This window comes from Pezoporus flaviventris, unplaced genomic scaffold (assembly GCF_033815535.1).
Source record: "Pezoporus flaviventris isolate CSIRO_AGI_PZ_B2104156 unplaced genomic scaffold, CSIRO_AGI_Pfla_v1 ptg000113l, whole genome shotgun sequence".
Classification (NCBI taxonomy): Eukaryota; Metazoa; Chordata; class Aves; order Psittaciformes; family Psittacidae; genus Pezoporus; species Pezoporus flaviventris.
Genome location: NW_026892661.1, coordinates 1640675 through 1658439, shown reverse-complemented (window position 1 = coordinate 1658439; position 17765 = coordinate 1640675). Strand labels below are relative to the sequence as shown.

The 17765-nt window shown below is 43.5% G+C and overlaps 1 protein-coding gene across 10 annotated transcripts in view; it reads left to right on the top strand.

The window, feature by feature from the left end:
- The window catches only part of NCAM1 (neural cell adhesion molecule 1), a 104716-nt gene extending 87546 nt beyond the window's left edge, over nucleotides 1-17170 (top strand). For 4 of the 10 annotated variants that reach the window (XM_061478073.1, XM_061478078.1, XM_061478071.1 and 1 more), the window contains 6 exons: nucleotides 747-871; nucleotides 2636-2816; nucleotides 9583-9790; nucleotides 9873-9989; nucleotides 11762-12544; nucleotides 14931-17170. In XM_061478073.1, coding sequence (XP_061334057.1) covers nucleotides 747-871; nucleotides 2636-2816; nucleotides 9583-9790; nucleotides 9873-9989; nucleotides 11762-12544; nucleotides 14931-15051 — 1535 coding nt within the window. In that variant the 3' untranslated portion in view covers nucleotides 15052-17170. Of the gene's footprint in view, nucleotides 1-746; nucleotides 872-2635; nucleotides 2817-6129; nucleotides 6389-9582; nucleotides 9791-9872; nucleotides 9990-11761; nucleotides 12545-14930 lie in introns of those variants that run through there. The other 6 variants (XM_061478080.1, XM_061478079.1, XM_061478074.1 and 3 more) reach the window with 2 other exon arrangements.
- Nucleotides 17171-17765: the final 595 nt, after the last annotated feature.

Below are 17765 nucleotides of genomic sequence, written 5' to 3'. Positions count from 1 at the left end.
CTGCCCCTCTGCTCTGCTCTTCTGAGACCCCATTGTGTGGAGTTCTGGTGTCCTCAACATAAGAAGGACATGGAGCTATTGGAGCAAGTCCAGAGGAGGCCACGAGGATGATCAGAGGCTGGAGCATTTCCCATATAAAGATAGGCTGAGAAAATTGGAGCTGTTCATCCTGGAGAAGAGAAGGCTGCATGGAGACCACATAGCAGCCTTCCAGTATCTGAAGAGGGCTACAAGGATGCTGGAGAGGGACTCTTCAGTAACTGTAGTGATACGACAAAGGGTGATGAGTTTAAACTGAAACAGAGGAAATGCAGGTTAGATACAAGGCAGAAGTTCTTTGCTGTGAGGGTGGCGAGATCCCTTGCCTGTTGCCACGTACCTCATCTTGATGTTTTCCCCTTGTTTCACATCAGTGTTTTACAACAAAAATGGTGAGGAACTGGTCATTGCTTTCGGATATTCTTGGGGTAGGGTGGGGTCTTTTTCACTTGGACTCCGTTTCAGCACACACAAGAATGGTAATTTGTATTGTGAAAACCAACTACCAAATGCAAGAAATTCCGAGTCTTGCAAATATTTGTACCGTAAGCCCAGAATGTCCTCTGTGTCTGGGTCAGAATGAGGCTGATACCCTGCAGCTGAGTATAACAAAGTATTATTCTGCTTTTCATGAGTACTTTTCCCCTAATGTTTGGTTGGTTTGTTTTTTTTTTTAACAAATAAACATAAATCCACCATTGTTTCAGGGGAACCCAGTGCACCCAAACTGGAAGGTCAGATGGGAGAAGATGGAAACTCCATTAAAGTGAATGTTATCAAGCAGGATGATGGTGGCTCCCCAATTAGACATTATCTGATCAAATACAAAGCTGTAAGTATGACTGACGCTCAAACCTGATTTGTATTCAGCCTGTTCAGTACTTAGGTTTCACTATGTAGGCAGACAACCCTGAAGCTAAGATCTTGTAGGTAGGCCAGTACAGGAATACATGCTATGCAGGCATGGTGGAAGCGTATAGGATATGAGACATGACATGCACAGAAGCAACATACAACATCTTTGTGTGATTTTCTTTCCTTTCACTTTGACTGTGAAAGGTTATTTCTCTATGCTTCTACTTCTTCTGTAGAAGTGTGAGCATACGGTAATTGCATGCACTTAGTATTCTTTCATTTCGTACACTTCTGAGATGGGATTGCCAGCAACAATTTAAATAGCTGGGGACCAGAGTTTCATAGTGTAGAGCGTTGCCCTCCTTCAGACATGTATCTGATCGTAACTTTCAGTCATTGAAACTGCCATATTTGATAGAGTACTGGCTGCTTCAGTAGCAAATTCTTCTCTAGATTACTGAATAAGATATTCAATGTAGTCAATATGGACACAGATAAATTGATAGATGCTGTTGGAAGCAGTTCCTTTAGGCCTAACTTAATCAGCTCTTATTTATTTATGTCATGAACAGCTACTGTTGTAAGTTGAACATGTCCTTGTTTTGGGTTAGGTGCTATTTGATGGGGTGTTTTTTTTCCTACAAAAGAATATCCAGTCAGATTGCTTAGCGCATCCTTGAGGAGTTGGGCCTTGAGAGAGGGTCAGTGAAAATAGAAAGTTCTTCAGGGCAGCAGAAAGAGCTTCCAGAAGTTATTGATGCTTTTTTCTATTGTCTGCACACTTTCTCATTCTTAGTATACCTGGGGGAAGCTCAGTTTTCCCATTGTTTGAGCTGCATTACTGAAGTTTTTTGGCTATTAAGAAAAAAAGACATTTTATTAGTGACTGAGTCTGTCAGATGTGGAACTGAACTAATTGTGTATTGGCTATCTTCTCTTTATATCCTATGAACAATCCTTCAAGCAAAGTCACAGAGCACACTTTGCAGTGCAGTATAGAAATGTTGAGTATTTTTTTACCACCATCATTTTAGGTATCTTAATTACTTGGAGCTTCTTAGAATGGGGAGAGGCTTTGGAAAGTCAAAAGGACAATCTGGTGTCACAGAACTGTAAATTCCAGCCGAGACAGAAAAGTCTGTTAGCACACTCCAGTCACAGCAAACTGCCTAAGCCTGTCTCAGGGTACCTTGGTAGTACCTCGTCTGAGTGAAATGAATAGCTGGATTCCCTGAAACCAGAGGAGGAATTATCAGGGTTACTAGTTGTATGCACCTTTAAAAGTCTCTTAAATGGTGCGGAATAGAATGGTAGTGGTAAGCTAGGCCAGACCTGTGTTGCAAGCTAAAACTCTCAGATGGTTTGAATTTGACATACTAAGACATGAAAGAACATTCTTAAAGTGATTTGCAGAACAAAGACGTACAGAAGTTGCAGCTTTTCCTCTCTGAAACAGAAGTAGTGTAGTGAGATGGCAAAGATGAGAGAAAGAACCAAGGGATTTTCTTCAGGTGTGATAACACTGCAGAAAACGGGATTCTGAGCAGTAAAGGGGCTGTTTCGGTATCTCCATGTAGAGCTAACAGCACGTGACACTGAATTAGCTGAGGAGGAGTGTGTGCTTGTGTATAAACCTCCCTGCTTTTCCATTTGTTAGTTAGCTGTTACAGTGTTCCCAGAGCTGGCTACTAACATTGTGCTGTGTGTTTTGCATCCCTGCCTGTCATCTGCTGCTCTGCAGAAGCATTCCTCAGAATGGAAACCAGAGATCAGACTTCCATCTGGCAGTGACCACGTCATGCTCAAGTCCCTGGACTGGAATGCGGAGTATGAGGTTTATGTGATAGCTGAAAACCAGCAAGGGAAGTCCAAACCAGCTCACTATGCTTTCCGAACTTCTGCTCAGCCTACTGTCATCCCAGGTACAGCAGTCATAAGCTTTACCATTGTTTTCTGCTTCCAATTAATGCAACAGTGCTGCATCCTTTAATGTGCCTGAGTAACCCTGACAACTTGCTTGCTTAAAGCCATTATCATGATTGGTTACCCATCCAAAGCTTAGTTTTTGCCATGTACATACCTGTACTGTAGTACATGTTACAGTATGTACAGCATTAGCAGTGCACTGTTAGGAATGCTACCTGACAAATCGTTGTCTGACTGTTTACAGGGAATGTTGGCTTCTTGTATCAAGGTAACAGGATTGCCAGATGAAAAAAGCAGTGGATAGAAGCCACTTTCTGAAACCAGAAAGTGGGATTTCCATTTCAGACTAAAGCAAAAAAGACCATTTAAATCTCTGGAGTGATGCTTTTCACAATGCAGATTTTGCTTTCAAATCTGCTTTGGGCTTGCTGACTGCTCGCTCATTTGTCCATCCAGCTCAGCCTCTGGAGAAAGAAAGGCATATGGAGTTTGCTAGTGGTTGGATCTTTCTCTGTAGATTTTTTAATTAAATGGAGTGAAGATTAAATTATAGTAATTTTGAAACGGCACTGTTTTAATGTTGAGTGGGCATTCTGAAAAACTAAATAGCATTAGAATGCCACTGGAAACTTGTGCTTCAGACAGAGCGTACTTATTAGCGTGCTTAAAAGGTGAGGTAGAAACACAAATGCTATGCAGAACAAGCAGACACTGTTGGCTGAGATGCTAGGAATTCAGCAGTCTGCTGGAAGTTATTGTAAGGACAGATAGTATTTCTTTTCTACACAGGCAGTAGCAGTGCACATTTAAAAAATAAACGAGGGGTGGAGGGAGAAAACCAAACAAGCAAAACCTAAAGGATGAAATTGCTGGACTACCTGTAAATTAAAGTTCTGACTGATCAAGGGCAGATGGATGAACTGTCAAGCTGATGAGTCAGACAAAATATGTCCTCATTGCACAGCCAGACTTAAGCATATTCATGCCAATATTGGTGCTGACAGTCCATATTGAAAGGAGTTCTCTGAAAACTGATTTGTTTTCATTTTATCTTCTAGTTTGTTAACTCAGCCTCATGTTTTTCTTCAGCACAAGTAGAGTTCTCTTCAGTCCTTCCCTTGCACTGACAATTCAATCCTTGGTCTGCCCCCACTAAACTCACTCCCTTCCTGTCTGAAGGAAACAGCTGAGACCTTGTGCACTTGGCACGCAGAAACTCCACTTGATTAAGCCAGATAGTGTTGTTAAGCATACAAATGAGTGACCTAGTTGGTTGGGGCTTGAAAAATGTGTATGGTAGGGAGGAGGAGGGTAATAGGGCAAAAAAGGTTGGAATGTGTGTTTGACCAGGGCTGTAGTTTTGGGTGGAAGGACCCTCCGTAACTCATTAAGCAACTTACTTTCTGATTCTCATTTTCAACAGCTCTAATACTTACTACCCTCATATTTGAAGGACAACTGTGACTGATGTGGCAGGAGAAAGTGAGGGTAATTTGGCAAAGAGTGCCTTAAGGTCGGTTCAGAGCTGACCAATCAAATGCAGTAGGCTGGAAACAGCAGAAAGTGGTTCCTTTGCACTGTGATGTATCTCCCCAAGGCAAGTTACAAGTACTGATCAGTCTTTTTGTTCCTTCACAGTCCCTTGTGTGCAACCATTGTTGCCTTCCTGTGCTGATATTCTTCTAGCCTGTTACATGCCCAGTGGGACAACAAAGCTACCTGGGGAAGCTGGGATGCCTTACATAGGTGTACTTGAGAATGCTGTTGCCTTTGGAACAGGCAGTGCTCATTCTGCAGTCCATGCAAGTGGGAGGAGCAATGAGACCAGATGCCACTGAGCCCTAAATACATAAGCAACATGGGTAGGAGCCCTCTAGAAAGTGGGCTCAGGGTAGAAGCTGAGTTTGTTAAGTGTAACTTACTTGGCCTCTCTGAAATGATTCCTCACTTAGTCTGGTGTGAACAGGAGGAATCAGGGTCTGAGGCTGCTACTCAGATGTTGGAAGCATTTTGAAAAGCAGTTGTTCCTGCAAATATGCTGCAGGATTGACCCGACAGATGCAGTTGGTTCTCAGAGGGAATGTGCGTTCAGGGGCACGTAGACCACTGTGCAGTGCAGTGATTACTGCCTATGTTGGATTTGTGACTCTGCTTCTCTAGGTTGTGGGTTTTTTATTTTTATTTTGTAGAGGACTTTGGCTTCTGTTAGGCTTGCCAAGGTGTTTCCAGACCCTTTGGTTCTCTGAGCTGATCCCAGGCTAATAATATTGGGGAAAATATTTCCAGAGGGCAGGCTAGATTTTTCTGAGACGCAGTCCAAGTCTGCCAAACTGCAGTAGGGAAGAAAGCTGGTGTATTACTTTCCTTTAGCATCCTCTTGTCATTTTCATGGCGTTTAGCTTTTACATTTCAATTTCAAAATGAGCTATACAGAAGTCGGAGCAAGTGCCTCTAACATGGCATTGCTCTGCTTGACAGTAATAGTTAGGAATTTCCTGCACACAAAATGTGTATTTATTACGTAGTCCTTTGTTACCATTATCTGTGCAGTGTCCTTAAAGTGGTTGAAAGGATAAAGGGTATCATTTTCAGTGATAATAATAGTTGCATTGGGGTAGTTTACAAGCATCTGGAAGGCTAATGTTAAAAGTCAGTCCTGTGTTCTTCAGACCTTCTTGCTTCTTCAGGGTTTTAGTCACCTGGATCTATCATCCAAGGCAAGTCCTTGGTACAGCAGGGTTTGGGGAAGGACTTTGACAGGCAGGTAGATTGTCTGCTACACAAGAGCTTTTTTCTTTTTTATCCTTCGACTACATAAAAGGCAGTGTTGTCCCTTCAAATACCAGATAACCATTTTCTTGTGTTTCTTGCCAAGCCTTCTGTTCCATCATTTCTAATCTCATTTGCTTGCAAACCCCATAAACCCTGACTTGGACTTTGCTCTGCGGCTTTGGGCATTGCTGAGCTTCTGAACCGGCCTTTTTGTCGGTGTGAATGTGCTAATGCTCTTCTTTAACCTTTAGCCATTTTAATTTACAAAATTAAATAAACCTTTTGATTCTTATATTTTCTATATTTATGACCTAATTTTTTTTATCTATTTTTTCTCTCTTTCTCTCTTTATTTCTTTTTCTTCCTCGTCCTTTCTTCCCTCCCCTCTCCCTTCTTCCCTTACTCCTTTCCTATGTCTGTCGTCATACATGTCACCTTGGATCTCACGGGGAAACATCCACGCTTGCCACATGCACCAAATTTGTTTTAAAACAACCATATTTTCCCCTCCTGGGAACCATTGTCTGGCACCTGCAGCGACCTTGGGAAGTCCATCAACGTCGTCCTCCTTTGTTTCATTGCTTCTTTCTGCAGTGACTCTGCTTTTGCTCTGTTAGAAACATAAAGTAAAATAAAGCAGTATTTCCTTGGAAAGGCCTGGGTCCCACCGAGGCGTGAAAGCAGATAACTTTGCTTCAGAGGATCTTGTCAGTTCAGGAAAAACAAACAAACCACAGAACATTATAGAAAAATGTTGGATTTGAAAGAGTCAGTATTTTGTAACAAGGAAAAAGAAAGGTTTCTTCTCTTTAACATTTGGGGTTTTTTGTTGCTTGTAATGAATTTGCCCTTTTTATTGGATGTAAGGGAAGATTTTTGTTGTTTGCGTGCTAGTTTTCATCCCAGGAAGGTACATAATTGAAAGCCTTTTAAGACACTGCTTTTTGCTGATTTCTCTGCACATCTGGTGCTGATCACCACTGTATTGTGCAAAAGGTTTAGAAAGCCCGATCCACAAATACAAACCCACAGACCATAGAAAGAGAAAGATATGTCAGAGCTGATCCTGCTGGTTGCCCAAATGTCTCTGTGGGCTTTTGCATGTGGATTCAAATTTATGGCCATTAGAAGGTTTTCCTGATGTGGTGGTCTGAATATAAATATCTTGTGAGAATTGCACTGAAGAGATTTCTTTCTTTCTTTATGTGGTTGGATCTTTGCGACTTCATTGGCCTCTTCTGTACAGTCAAGTATCTCATGATGCTTAGTGGATCTGGGGCATAATACACCCCATGAGCATACAAATTTGCAATGGATGCTTCCACTACTGTATTACCAACTTCATAGATCCTTTTTCTTGCCATTTTAACAGAAAATAGTTTCTTTGATCAAGTTACCTGACCAGCTAATTTATTGTTATTAGATCATTAATAATATTCATGCTTAACTGTGCATGTGACACTGCCAGACAGGATTAATCCGTGCCGTGAGTTGGTGCAGTATAATGCATCTTTGTTACCACCTTCTGTGTATTGCATTTCGTTAAACAAATTTCAGTTGGCTTTTTTTCTTTTCTCTTGTTTTTACTTAAAAACAAAGCCCAAAGGACACAACAAAACACACACAAACCCAACCCCAACCCAGCCACAACAACAAAACCCCCCTGTGCCCTTCATGAATTGTCTTTGTGATGAGAAATCCATTTGGCTCTGATGCTGTTTTAAAAATGCGTGTGTCTCTTTGTAAGTGGGCCTGAGGCTGCCAAGGATGAAACTGTGGATGTAGTTGTTCAACTGTCCGTACAGAGTGTCTCAAATGCTATCGGTTGTCTGGAATGGGATTAATCCCTCTAACAAAAATCTAATGGTGACAAACAAAATCCCTGCCATTGGTCTTGTCTAACTATGCATTTTATGCTCTGCACACAAGTCTTTCCTGTGTTTATTCAGGTCTCGTTCGTTATGATTTGTGAACTGCTTTTCTATCTAAATTGGAAGTGAAAACTTTGTGCAGGTGTTGTACATAAAAGCATGTGGATTTCTTCTGTTTTTTAAAAAACAACCTCATTTTCAGGGTTTTAGGGTATAGATTTGTTAGGTCTGTTGTGTTTACACAGTAGTGTTATTGAAATACAACAAGAGTAGTCATAATGCTAAAAATTGTGTGACATGACCTCCTCATTCCCTGTATGCATCAGAGGGTGATAAATGCCTTTAATTATGCAGCTTGTAGCAAGATGCTGACAGGGGTCTGGTCGGTGGCACAAATGTTATACCGAGCAATAATGGATTTGTGATGTGAGTGTCAGGTACCTCAGAGTGATGTTTGGATATAGTCAAATGCAGAAAGAAGCTTTCCTGTTGAAGTCTGGATTCCTTAATACACGTCAGAGTCACCGAATGACACAACGGTGATTTGCCTTACGCTAAGGATGTTCTCCTATTTTTAAGTAATGAAATGTGTGGAGGGGGGGATGATGCTCTCTCTGTGAGCCCTGGAAATGATCTCTCCACCAGTCAAAGCCAACATAGGTCAGGCTGGGGGCTAAGGGGTGCTTTGCTGGGTTTTTCTGCGATGAAATGATTGCAAGTATTTGGGGGTTGTGACATCCTGCAGTAAAAAATGCAGTAGAAACGAATGGAATTACATCTTAATTGAAACAAAAGACAAAACCAAAATACTCCAATGGACAATGACAAACATGCTCTTGTTCAGCTGTCTCAGAAAACATCAGTAAGCAGCTCTGACAGATGCACAGGCCTTTACTGAGTGCACAGTCCTGTAGTAAAAGGTGGATTATGTGACAGCTGAGACTAACAAGCAGGTTGTGAGTAGTTTGGTACATCTAGGGAGGTGCTGAATGGTATGAGCCAACAACCAAATGCTCTACCTGCAGATGAGCAGCTTGGGAAGAATTCATCTGATTAAAATAAGGGGAACAAAAACGGTTTGTGTTCAGGGTATAAGAGGCTGGGAAGCTGCAGCTGGCAACATTCAGGGCTGTGCCTGTTGGTTTTGCGGTGATCACAGGCTTTGGCAGCATTAACTGATGTGTTTATCCACGCCCCCCCTTTCTAAGTACCGAGCATTTTACAAGCAGCTAGAAAGCTAAAGGCACTTCCCCTGAAGACAGTAGTTATAGGCAACCCCATGCATTTCCCAGGCCTCCATCACCACCTCTCACCTGCTGTCCTTTTGTCTGCTGGAAAAGGCAAGGTATTTTTTTTTCTATTCTATAGCTGGGGAAATGTGGTGGAGTCTGGGTGTGGTGGAGGGGGCAGCTGCTGTCACCAGGACAATGTCAGTCTGCTTGTAAGTATCATCTGCTTCCTCAGAAGGCTGCTTGGATCGTTGTCTGTGCCTAAGCCAAAACACCCATGAGCATTCACTGATGAGCTCTGCTATCTCTGCTTAAGATATAGAAAGCTTACCACTTTTCCAGTTCTGGATAGCTGGGGTCATACCTGGAAGGGTTTTAATTATTCCTTTTGTTACGTGGTATAAGGGATAACCAACACTGAGACTCCACAGGTATCACCCAGTAGTCTGTGCCCCACCAGGGCAAGTCATGCTATGGAATCTAGGATTCACTTGCACTTGTCCTTGTACTGGACTGGCAGTGCAAAAGTCACTCTAGACCCTCAACACAGCCTTCATCTTGAGGAAGTGGTGGAGAGAAACAGCCCTTTAGAATTCCAGCTGGATATATGCTACAGTAGAAGAGGTTTCTGTAGTCTGCTTTCCAGACCCTAGCCCAGGGAGATGGAAAAGCCCCATAAAGTCCAGGTGAACCTGACTTTTTAGGTAGCTCATCCTGCATGTCTTTAGGATAGAATACTGGTTAAAACACAAGGCTACTAGAAGAGAGGGTGCGCTTTCTGCAGGTTTCCCATGCTTGCAACCTAAGCATAGCCAAATTTGAGCCATAACTAACCCCAACTCACCTTCTAACTACAATGCCTTCTTTTCTTCTCTTTTTGGTCTCTAAAGCCAGCACTAGCCCAACATCAGGCCTTGGGACTGCTGCCATCGTAGGAATTCTCATTGTTATCTTTGTGCTGCTCCTGGTGGCTGTGGACGTCACCTGCTACTTCCTGAACAAGTGTGGCTTGCTGATGTGCATTGCTGTCAACTTGTGTGGCAAATCTGGCCCAGGAGCAAAGGGCAAAGACATGGAGGAGGGCAAAGCTGCCTTCTCGTGAGTACTGTCATCACTTACATTGTTCCTTCTGGTATCAGTGTGAATGGGAGCCAATCTCTATGCAATTCCTTTGTTACAGGAAAGATGAGTCCAAGGAGCCAATTGTGGAGGTGCGGACTGAAGAGGAGCGGACCCCCAACCACGAAGGGGGAAAACACACAGAGCCCAATGAGACCACCCCACTCACGGAGCCAGAGTATGTGGCATTAGTCAGTCTTAACACAGAGTCAGTACATTGCCCCTTGCCCTGATCCCTGATTTCTCATGCCCATGACTTAGGGCAGGAAGAGAAGAAAGGTTAAAAACTCCAAATTCCACTTGTGACATATCAGCAAGGAAATTCCTCCTCTTTTTCCTCAAGATTCAGTGACTCGTATTTCCAGCACTGGAAAGGAAAGGGGAGTAGACAATGTTTTTTGAAAGACCTGTCCCTGCTAGTCCTGTCCAGTGTGTAGATCAGGCACCTGGCCAGGTTCACTGCAAAGGATCCAGAGCAAAACCAGCCCCCAGTTAGCACCGGCTTCTGCTTGGGCTCTGCCCTAGAAATGGATGGGTGCTTGGAAGCAATTCTTTCTACTTGATAGCAGCAGAGCGGCTACGCTCAGGATGCTGGGGGGGAAGGCATGGCAAGTCTTTTTTTAATGTGAGCTTTGTTTGTGTTGAAGAACTTGGTTTGGGCCTGAGTGTGTGCGGCCATGTTAGCTGGGATTGGAAAGGTTTAAGTATTGTACGCTCCCTACATTAAGCTCTTGCCTAGTCTGTTGCAGTTCTGGTGTCCTCTGAGTACTTCTCCATAGCTGCTAGAGCAGTAATGGGAGGAATTCACTTCTGGAAGTGTAAATATTTGGGTCAGGTTTGGGATTGATGGCACAAGTTGGGTTCTTGCCCTTCAGCAGAATCCTCACAGTGCTGACGTGGTCAGGCTTTTCCATCTGTATATTGCTCACCTGCTTTGATTAGGTTAGCAGTGGGGCTCACTGGTAAAGTGGCTCTGCTGGAAGTCTCTGTGAGGTGGAAGGAGAAAGCAGCGCTGAAATGCAGATGCGCAGCAGTGAGGAGTAGCTGGGATTTATATTGTCCTGTTTTTCTTGGCTAATCTTGCCAGAGTTTTAACTCGATTATCTCCTCTGTGATGGTTTTCTCTGTGTTAATAAGCATGAGGTGGTGTTCTCGGGCACACTGGCTTCTCATGGAATAAACAATTTGTTCTTCCAGCCTCACATATGTGTACTTGTTTAAGGCAACCATCATGGCTGCTAAAGCATGGTTACACTCAGACATTGTCCTAAAGCAAACCTTATTGCAGCTAACACAACAGGCTGGAATTTGGTCAAAGGGGTACAAAACGACACCTCAAAGCTGCACGTATGGGTGATATATATATATATATGCATTACATGTGTGTATGAGAAAAAGAATTTTATTCTGTATGGTTTGATGAAGGAGTTAGGCTTGCAGGGAAAAGGACAGGGCCAAGATGAGAGACTGGATTCAGGGGTCCTGCACTGGGGTCATGTTGTGTGGTGACATGGCACAGGCTACCAGCTCAGGGAATTGGTAGAAAGCTTCCTTGTGAGGTTAGGTGGAAGAGGCCAAGAGGAAAGCTGGGCTAAAAGAGAAGAGTCTCTGCAAGTTGACAGGGTTACGTTTGGCTAAGAGCTGAACCAAAATCTATGTGACCAAGCCATTCCTGAAGGCCATGTCCTCTTTGCTCTTTTTCTCTTCCTAGTTATTCTTCAGTCATCCCAGCCAGCCCTTACTACCCTTTGCACGTTTGACCACTGAAAGGTTTCTGCTCCTCTGAGTAGCTCTTCATGTTCTGTGTGTGTTGTAACCACGTGCCATGCTGCTGCTGCACCACTCACTTCCCTTCTCACTCTTAACACTCTCAGCACTCTCCCCTTTCCTCTGCTGTCGTTTACGGGCTTCATTGTCTCTATTTCTCTTCTACTCCTGCCCTCTTCACAGGCACCCTGCTGATACCGCAGCCACTGTTGAGGACATGCTGCCTTCTGTAACTACGGGCACCACTAACTCTGACACTATCACTGAAACTTTTGCCACTGCTCAGAACAGCCCCACCAGCGAGACCACTACGCTGACCTCCAGTATTGCCCTGCCAGCCACGGCCATTCCTGACTCAAACTCCATGTCGCCTGGCCAGGCTACTCCAGCCAAAGGGGCAGCCACCTCAGTCTCTTCACCACCACCCTCTTCCACCCCCAAAGTGGCCCCCCTTGTTGATCTCAGCGATACCCCGAGTGCTACTCCAGCTACTAATAATCTGTCTTCAAGTGTCCTGTCTAACCAAGGTGCAGTGCTCAGCCCCAGCTCTGTTGCTAACGTGGCTGAGACCTCCAAAGTGGCAGCTGGTAACAAGCCAGCTGCCCCAAGTCCTGCAAACCTCACTAGCCCTCCAGCTCCGTCAGAGCCCAAGCAGGAGGTCTCAAGCACCAAGAGCCCTGAAAAGGAAGCTGTGCAGCCCAGTACAGCGAAGAGCCCAACAGAGACAACCAAGAACCCAAGCAATCTGAAGAGCGAGGCTGCTTCAGGCAGCACCACAAACCCCTCCCAGAATGAGGACTTTAAAATGGACGAAGGGACCTTCAAGACACCAGACATTGATCTTGCAAAGGATGTTTTTGCAGCTCTTGGCACTCCTACTCCTGCCAGTGCGACTAGTGGGCAAGCTCGCGAGCTTGCTTCTTCCACTGCAGACAGCTCTGTACCTGCTGCACCTGCAAAGACCGAGTATGGCTGCCTTTAATCTTCTGTTGGTTGTGTGCTGTGTCTCTTGTGCACTGGTGCTTGTGCTGTGTTCTTGTTGGGTGTTCTCTTAACTAATCTCATTGTTTCCTTAGCAAACTAACTCACCTCTGAACAGGGCTTGGCTTTAAAGGTTCAGGAGCAAAGCAGGAATAGGCAGTACCAGGGACGCAGGCAAAAGACAAACTCAAGTTTTTCATAAACGTGTTCTCCTTCAGACTTGTATTCAGCTTTGTCTATCATGGGTTACTCTTTTATGAAAGAGATCAGAAACAGGTCAGTTAGGTGCAAAGGAAGTGCTGTCCTCCGGGGCACCAAGTTCCTGCAGTTCAGTGAGCACAGCCGCCCAAATTCTAATTCCTAGCAGATCAGTGGAGCCCTTCAGAAGTTCTTTCAGTGTAAGGCAGGGCAGAAACTAGTGCATGTCGAACTCTAAAAGCTTGGTACCTCTACATTTGTCCGTAGACTGGCAAAAGGATGAAGCGATGCCATCCTGTCTGAGAGAGGAGAAGCAGTCACAGCACGTATTGGGTCAGGATGACTTGGCAGGGTGGTGTCATGGTGTGTTAGAGATGAGTCCTCATCCAGGGTGCTGGGTCTGCTCTTTACCTCCTCCTGCTGATCGATTCAGAGTCTCAGTATGCCCCTAGGCAGGACAGCCCTAGGGGTCCTTTGGAGCCTTAAACCATCTGGACAGTTGAGATGAGTCTGCACCTTGGCAGTCAAACTGCAACTGGAGAGTGAGAAAAGCATGGCTGGGTTCACCCGGCATCTTTGGCTTTTGCCAAGGAAAGTGTATTGAGGATGCTGGGATCTGCACTGTCAGTTAGTTTGCTGCCAAAAACCTGGCTGTTCTCGAGCTACATTTATAGCTCACACAGCTAAATTTAGGCTATGTTACAGCAGCCACACTGGAGGCATAACCTAAATCACAGCTTTGGTTAGAACTTTTTCCATCTCCAAGAAAATCACCTCATTCTGCAAGTTTTGTATTTAATCCAGAGTAAAGCATTGGCCTTGATCATTGGCTTTGACACTGCGGTTGCAGTGTGTGTTAGCACTCGCAGAAAAGCAGTCAGGCAGGTACTGTAGACCCAGAACCAGGCTCTTTTCCAGATCTGAGTGAAAACCCATGCTGTTTTACTGTATTATTCAGGTGCCTTTACATCTTGCAGCTCTGGTCTCCCTACCTCCCTGCTGTCCTCCCGTCCTTCCCTGAGGCAGGAGACGTTCCTGCTGTGTGACTGTTCCACAGCACTGCCTTGTGCCCCACACAGCTGTGGAGCATCTCGCCCTTCCTGGAAAGCCTAGATGGCACAGCAGATGCACTAGGGTTGGAAGGAACCAGGCAGCCTTGATGAGTGTAGCTGAGCTGCTCCCAAGCAGGTTCATTTCAGTTCACTGCACCTAAAGCCACTGCCCTGTCATGCTGGGTGCTACAGAAAGGCAGGCCACATAGGGAACTGTGATCTGGTACTGAGCTGAAAGGAGGAAGGGAATGGTTTGCCCATAGTAAGGAAGCATTTCAGTTGAATTAATGTGGCTCGGTCTGTGTGCTGTAAATGAATTCTTGGCTGTGTTCTGACGATCCAGCCACCTTCTACCTGTGCTGCTCATCTGCTTCCCTTGGTGCAAATCAGTATGGCAACCATAGGCTAGATTCATCTCATCTACTCAGCAGGATAAATTAAGATTGCAGTCATCTCAGACTAACTTTGTGGCTAATGGGCTGGAACTGGCACACAGGAAGGCCGCCACATATGCCTTGAGTGGCACTTTGCATGACTGTGATGAGTGCACTGGACAAACAGGCTTCTCTGATTGTTCAGTAAAGTGCCAAAAGACAGGTTCATGGACCTGTGAAGATGTTGACCTCCCTTACACTTGTGTGAATACGCTTGACAAAATTCAGTTCTGCTGTGTTTTCCTTCCTGCAACATACTGGGAAGTTCTGGGACTGACTTTCTGTAGGGGAAAAGGGGTTTCGGCTAAAATGCCAGTCTGTTCTAATAGGACATTTGGGTGACATAAATGAGTGATGGTAAAATCAAATTCCTTTACAACTGTGCAAGTTTTCCCTTTTCCTTCTTTCTGGTTTTGCACATCACAACACAACTTGCACCTCTGCTGCATCCTGAGACCTCATCCTACTAGTATGTGAGATCAAAAAAGATTTCACTAGAGCTAAATGAAGCTGGGGGGGTGAGTGTGAGTTGGGTTTTACTTAAGTCTGCATCTGAAAATGTTCATTTTGGCCTAGCAAGGCAATACACTTGCTTGATTCCAGAAACATATTCTTATCACTAATTCAGCAATAGAGAGTCTGTATTTCTCTGCCTCTAAACTGTGCTGTTTGGTGATTCTCCTTCAGGAAAATCCCAGTAGAAGACAAATCTGAAGTGCAAGCAACGGAAACCAAGACACCTCCAGCAGAAGTCAAGACGGTCCCCAGTGAAGCCACACAAACAAACGAAAATGAGAGCAAAGCATGATCCAGCGACAGATGAAAGCAAATGACAGAACGACTTCACCCAAGCATTTAAAACACAGAACACAACACACATCTCATTCCTCTAGTGTCTGTTGCCTTTTTTTAAAAAAACAAACAAAACAGAAAATGCATAAATGGGGGGAGGGGGGAATCTCTCTTTTTTTTTTTTTCCTTTTATTTTTCTCTCTCTTTTTTTTTTGTTTTTTGTTTTTTCCTTAAGATTTCTAGAAAAGTTCTATTTGTTGTGCACTTGCTTTTAAAAAGTAATACATTTTAAAAACAGGGTTAAACCCGTAACCAAATCAGGGCTCCGCTGACCCTGGGTATAGTCAAAGAAGTCAAATGGCAAATCCCGTTTGCAGCGTGGTTGGGAAGCTCAAAACAAACTAGTCCTAGACAAAAAAAAAAAAAAGAGAAAAAAAAAGACAAAAAAAAAAAGACAAAAAAAAAAAAAAAGACCCTGTTCTTTCCTTCGTTAGTATAGCAGATATAAACCACTGCGCCCTCGGCGCAGCTGGCGCTTAATGAACAAAGTCCACAATTTATTTTTATACTTTTCAGTCGAGTTTGAAATATGTAAAGCCTCATAAATAAGTTATGATTTCTGTTCACCTTCTATCTGTTCAGTAAGCAAAGTGTCTCGAGCTCTTTGTGACTGAATTCTGTTCTCCACGGTAGACATTTCTTTGGGGGTTATTATCAGTTGTTAGGAAGAATGCCAAAATTGCAGCTTCGGGGGGGGATATATTTCAATTTGCAGTATTCAGACTCTACATTTCTTTAAATTTTATGTTAATTTTTGCCAACTTTTTTTTTTTCCGGTGTTTACAATTGACAATTTTATTTTTTTTTAACTTTTGTTGTGTTTAAATGTATGTGTAAAATAGCTGCCTTTTTTTTTGTTTTGTTTTTTTTTAAAGAAAATACAGTTTATAGAGACTAGGTTAGCAGCATGCTTGCTTTGCTAAGGGAGACATTTTAAAACATGGATGTTTACAGTAGTTGTTTCCCCTTTATCTTTTCTTAATTATTGTTGTTGTTATTATGATTATTATTATTATTATTATTTCTTACTGGAGTAAGAAGAAAAGTAATGCTGGGGTTTGGTTTGGGTTTCTTTTTGGGGGGTGGGGGTATTCAAACCATTTGCCACCAATCAAGGTCTTTATCCAGCAATCTGTATAAACACATCTTAACTTGGAATGAGAGGGTTGCTGGCAAGAGTCCTTCTATACTTAAATTTAGAAAGAGTTGAAGTCCCTTGCTGGACCTGGGCCTGACTGCATAAGAGAAATATCATCTCCACTTATTTAGGACATTCTCCCCTTTCCTTCATGGAACCCTCCCGGAGCTTTGAGGAGCAGAAGGGAGATTGTACAGTTAGGGCTGGTCTGGTCTGGTCTTAGATGTTTGGCTACATCAATTCCTACTTAGTATGTGAGTAAATACCATTTCCTTTGACTCTAGGAAGCCGATTTTAAAGCAAAGACTTAACTGCATAAGGGTGCTTGGCAGCATCCAAGACCCCTCCTGCAAAGCCAGCTCCATCAGCAGTTGGACTAGATGATCGTTGTAGGTCCCTTCCAACTGAATTATTCTATCACATCATGCATATTGAGTCATCCATCCATGCTCTGCAAAATCAAAACCATGAAATCAAGAGGGAGCGCCTGGAAATCAATGCCAGCACTCCCAGTGATTTCATGTATCTTGGCATAACAGTTGGAAAAGGGCACTGATGTATGTGTATTATCATTATGGGCAGGGGAGCTTATCAGTGATGTTTAGCTTTGGGAGCCATGGAGCAACACTGAGATTTTTGGGGTGAAAAGAGCAGAAGGAAGGCATATAGTAGAAGACCAGCCCATTGTATAGAGATGTTCCTTCTGTTGGGGTTTTGGTTTTTTTCTCTCTTTTTTTTTTTATTTTTTGATTTTGTTTCCTTTTTTATTCTACTTTAGATCTGCAAGCTTGTGCACTGTGGGTGCGTGACTATTTTAGTGTGAAACGTGTTTTTTGTCATAGTATTGAAATAATAAAAGCTTCAACATAGTTTGGATGTGGAAGGTGTAGCGATAGTTCAGATTCAAAAACAAATATTCAGGAAAAAAGAAGAAAAAGAGAACAACTCTTAAAAGGAACAGAAGCCTTTAAATGAAAAATCAGACTGAGCTGACTATGGCATCCATTCTGTTGTGCTAAGGTGATGAACAGAAGGATGATGGGGGTGGGTAGACTGCAGTTTGGCTCAGGTAAATTGAGCCACTTTTCTAAGTGTATTCCTCTAAGTATGCAGTCTTCTACAGTAGCATCACATAATTTCAAACTGTGAAAAAATAATGGTCTTGTCATTTGCTAAGTGTGGGGTTTTTTGCGTTTTTTCCTTAGCTCCTGGGATGCAAATGGAGGATGACTGGATATGCAGGCATAGACACTCATGCAATACCCATCCTGAGCAGGTTAATGGGGCAGGATGGGTCCTCACTTCAAAGCCTTGTGTCCAATTTGGTCCCTGCATGACCCATCACAGCAGTGTTGGTATAACTATGGGGAAATTTGGATTTTTTTCCTAAGAAATCAATCCATAAAATGTAGCACAAAAAGCTACCATGGTCTGTCTACGGCTGGGGAGAGTCCTCAGGGAGGCCTAGTGCGTAGGTAGCTTGTACTTCCATTCCTGTTGATGACCACAACAACTTGTTCCTCATTTCTGCA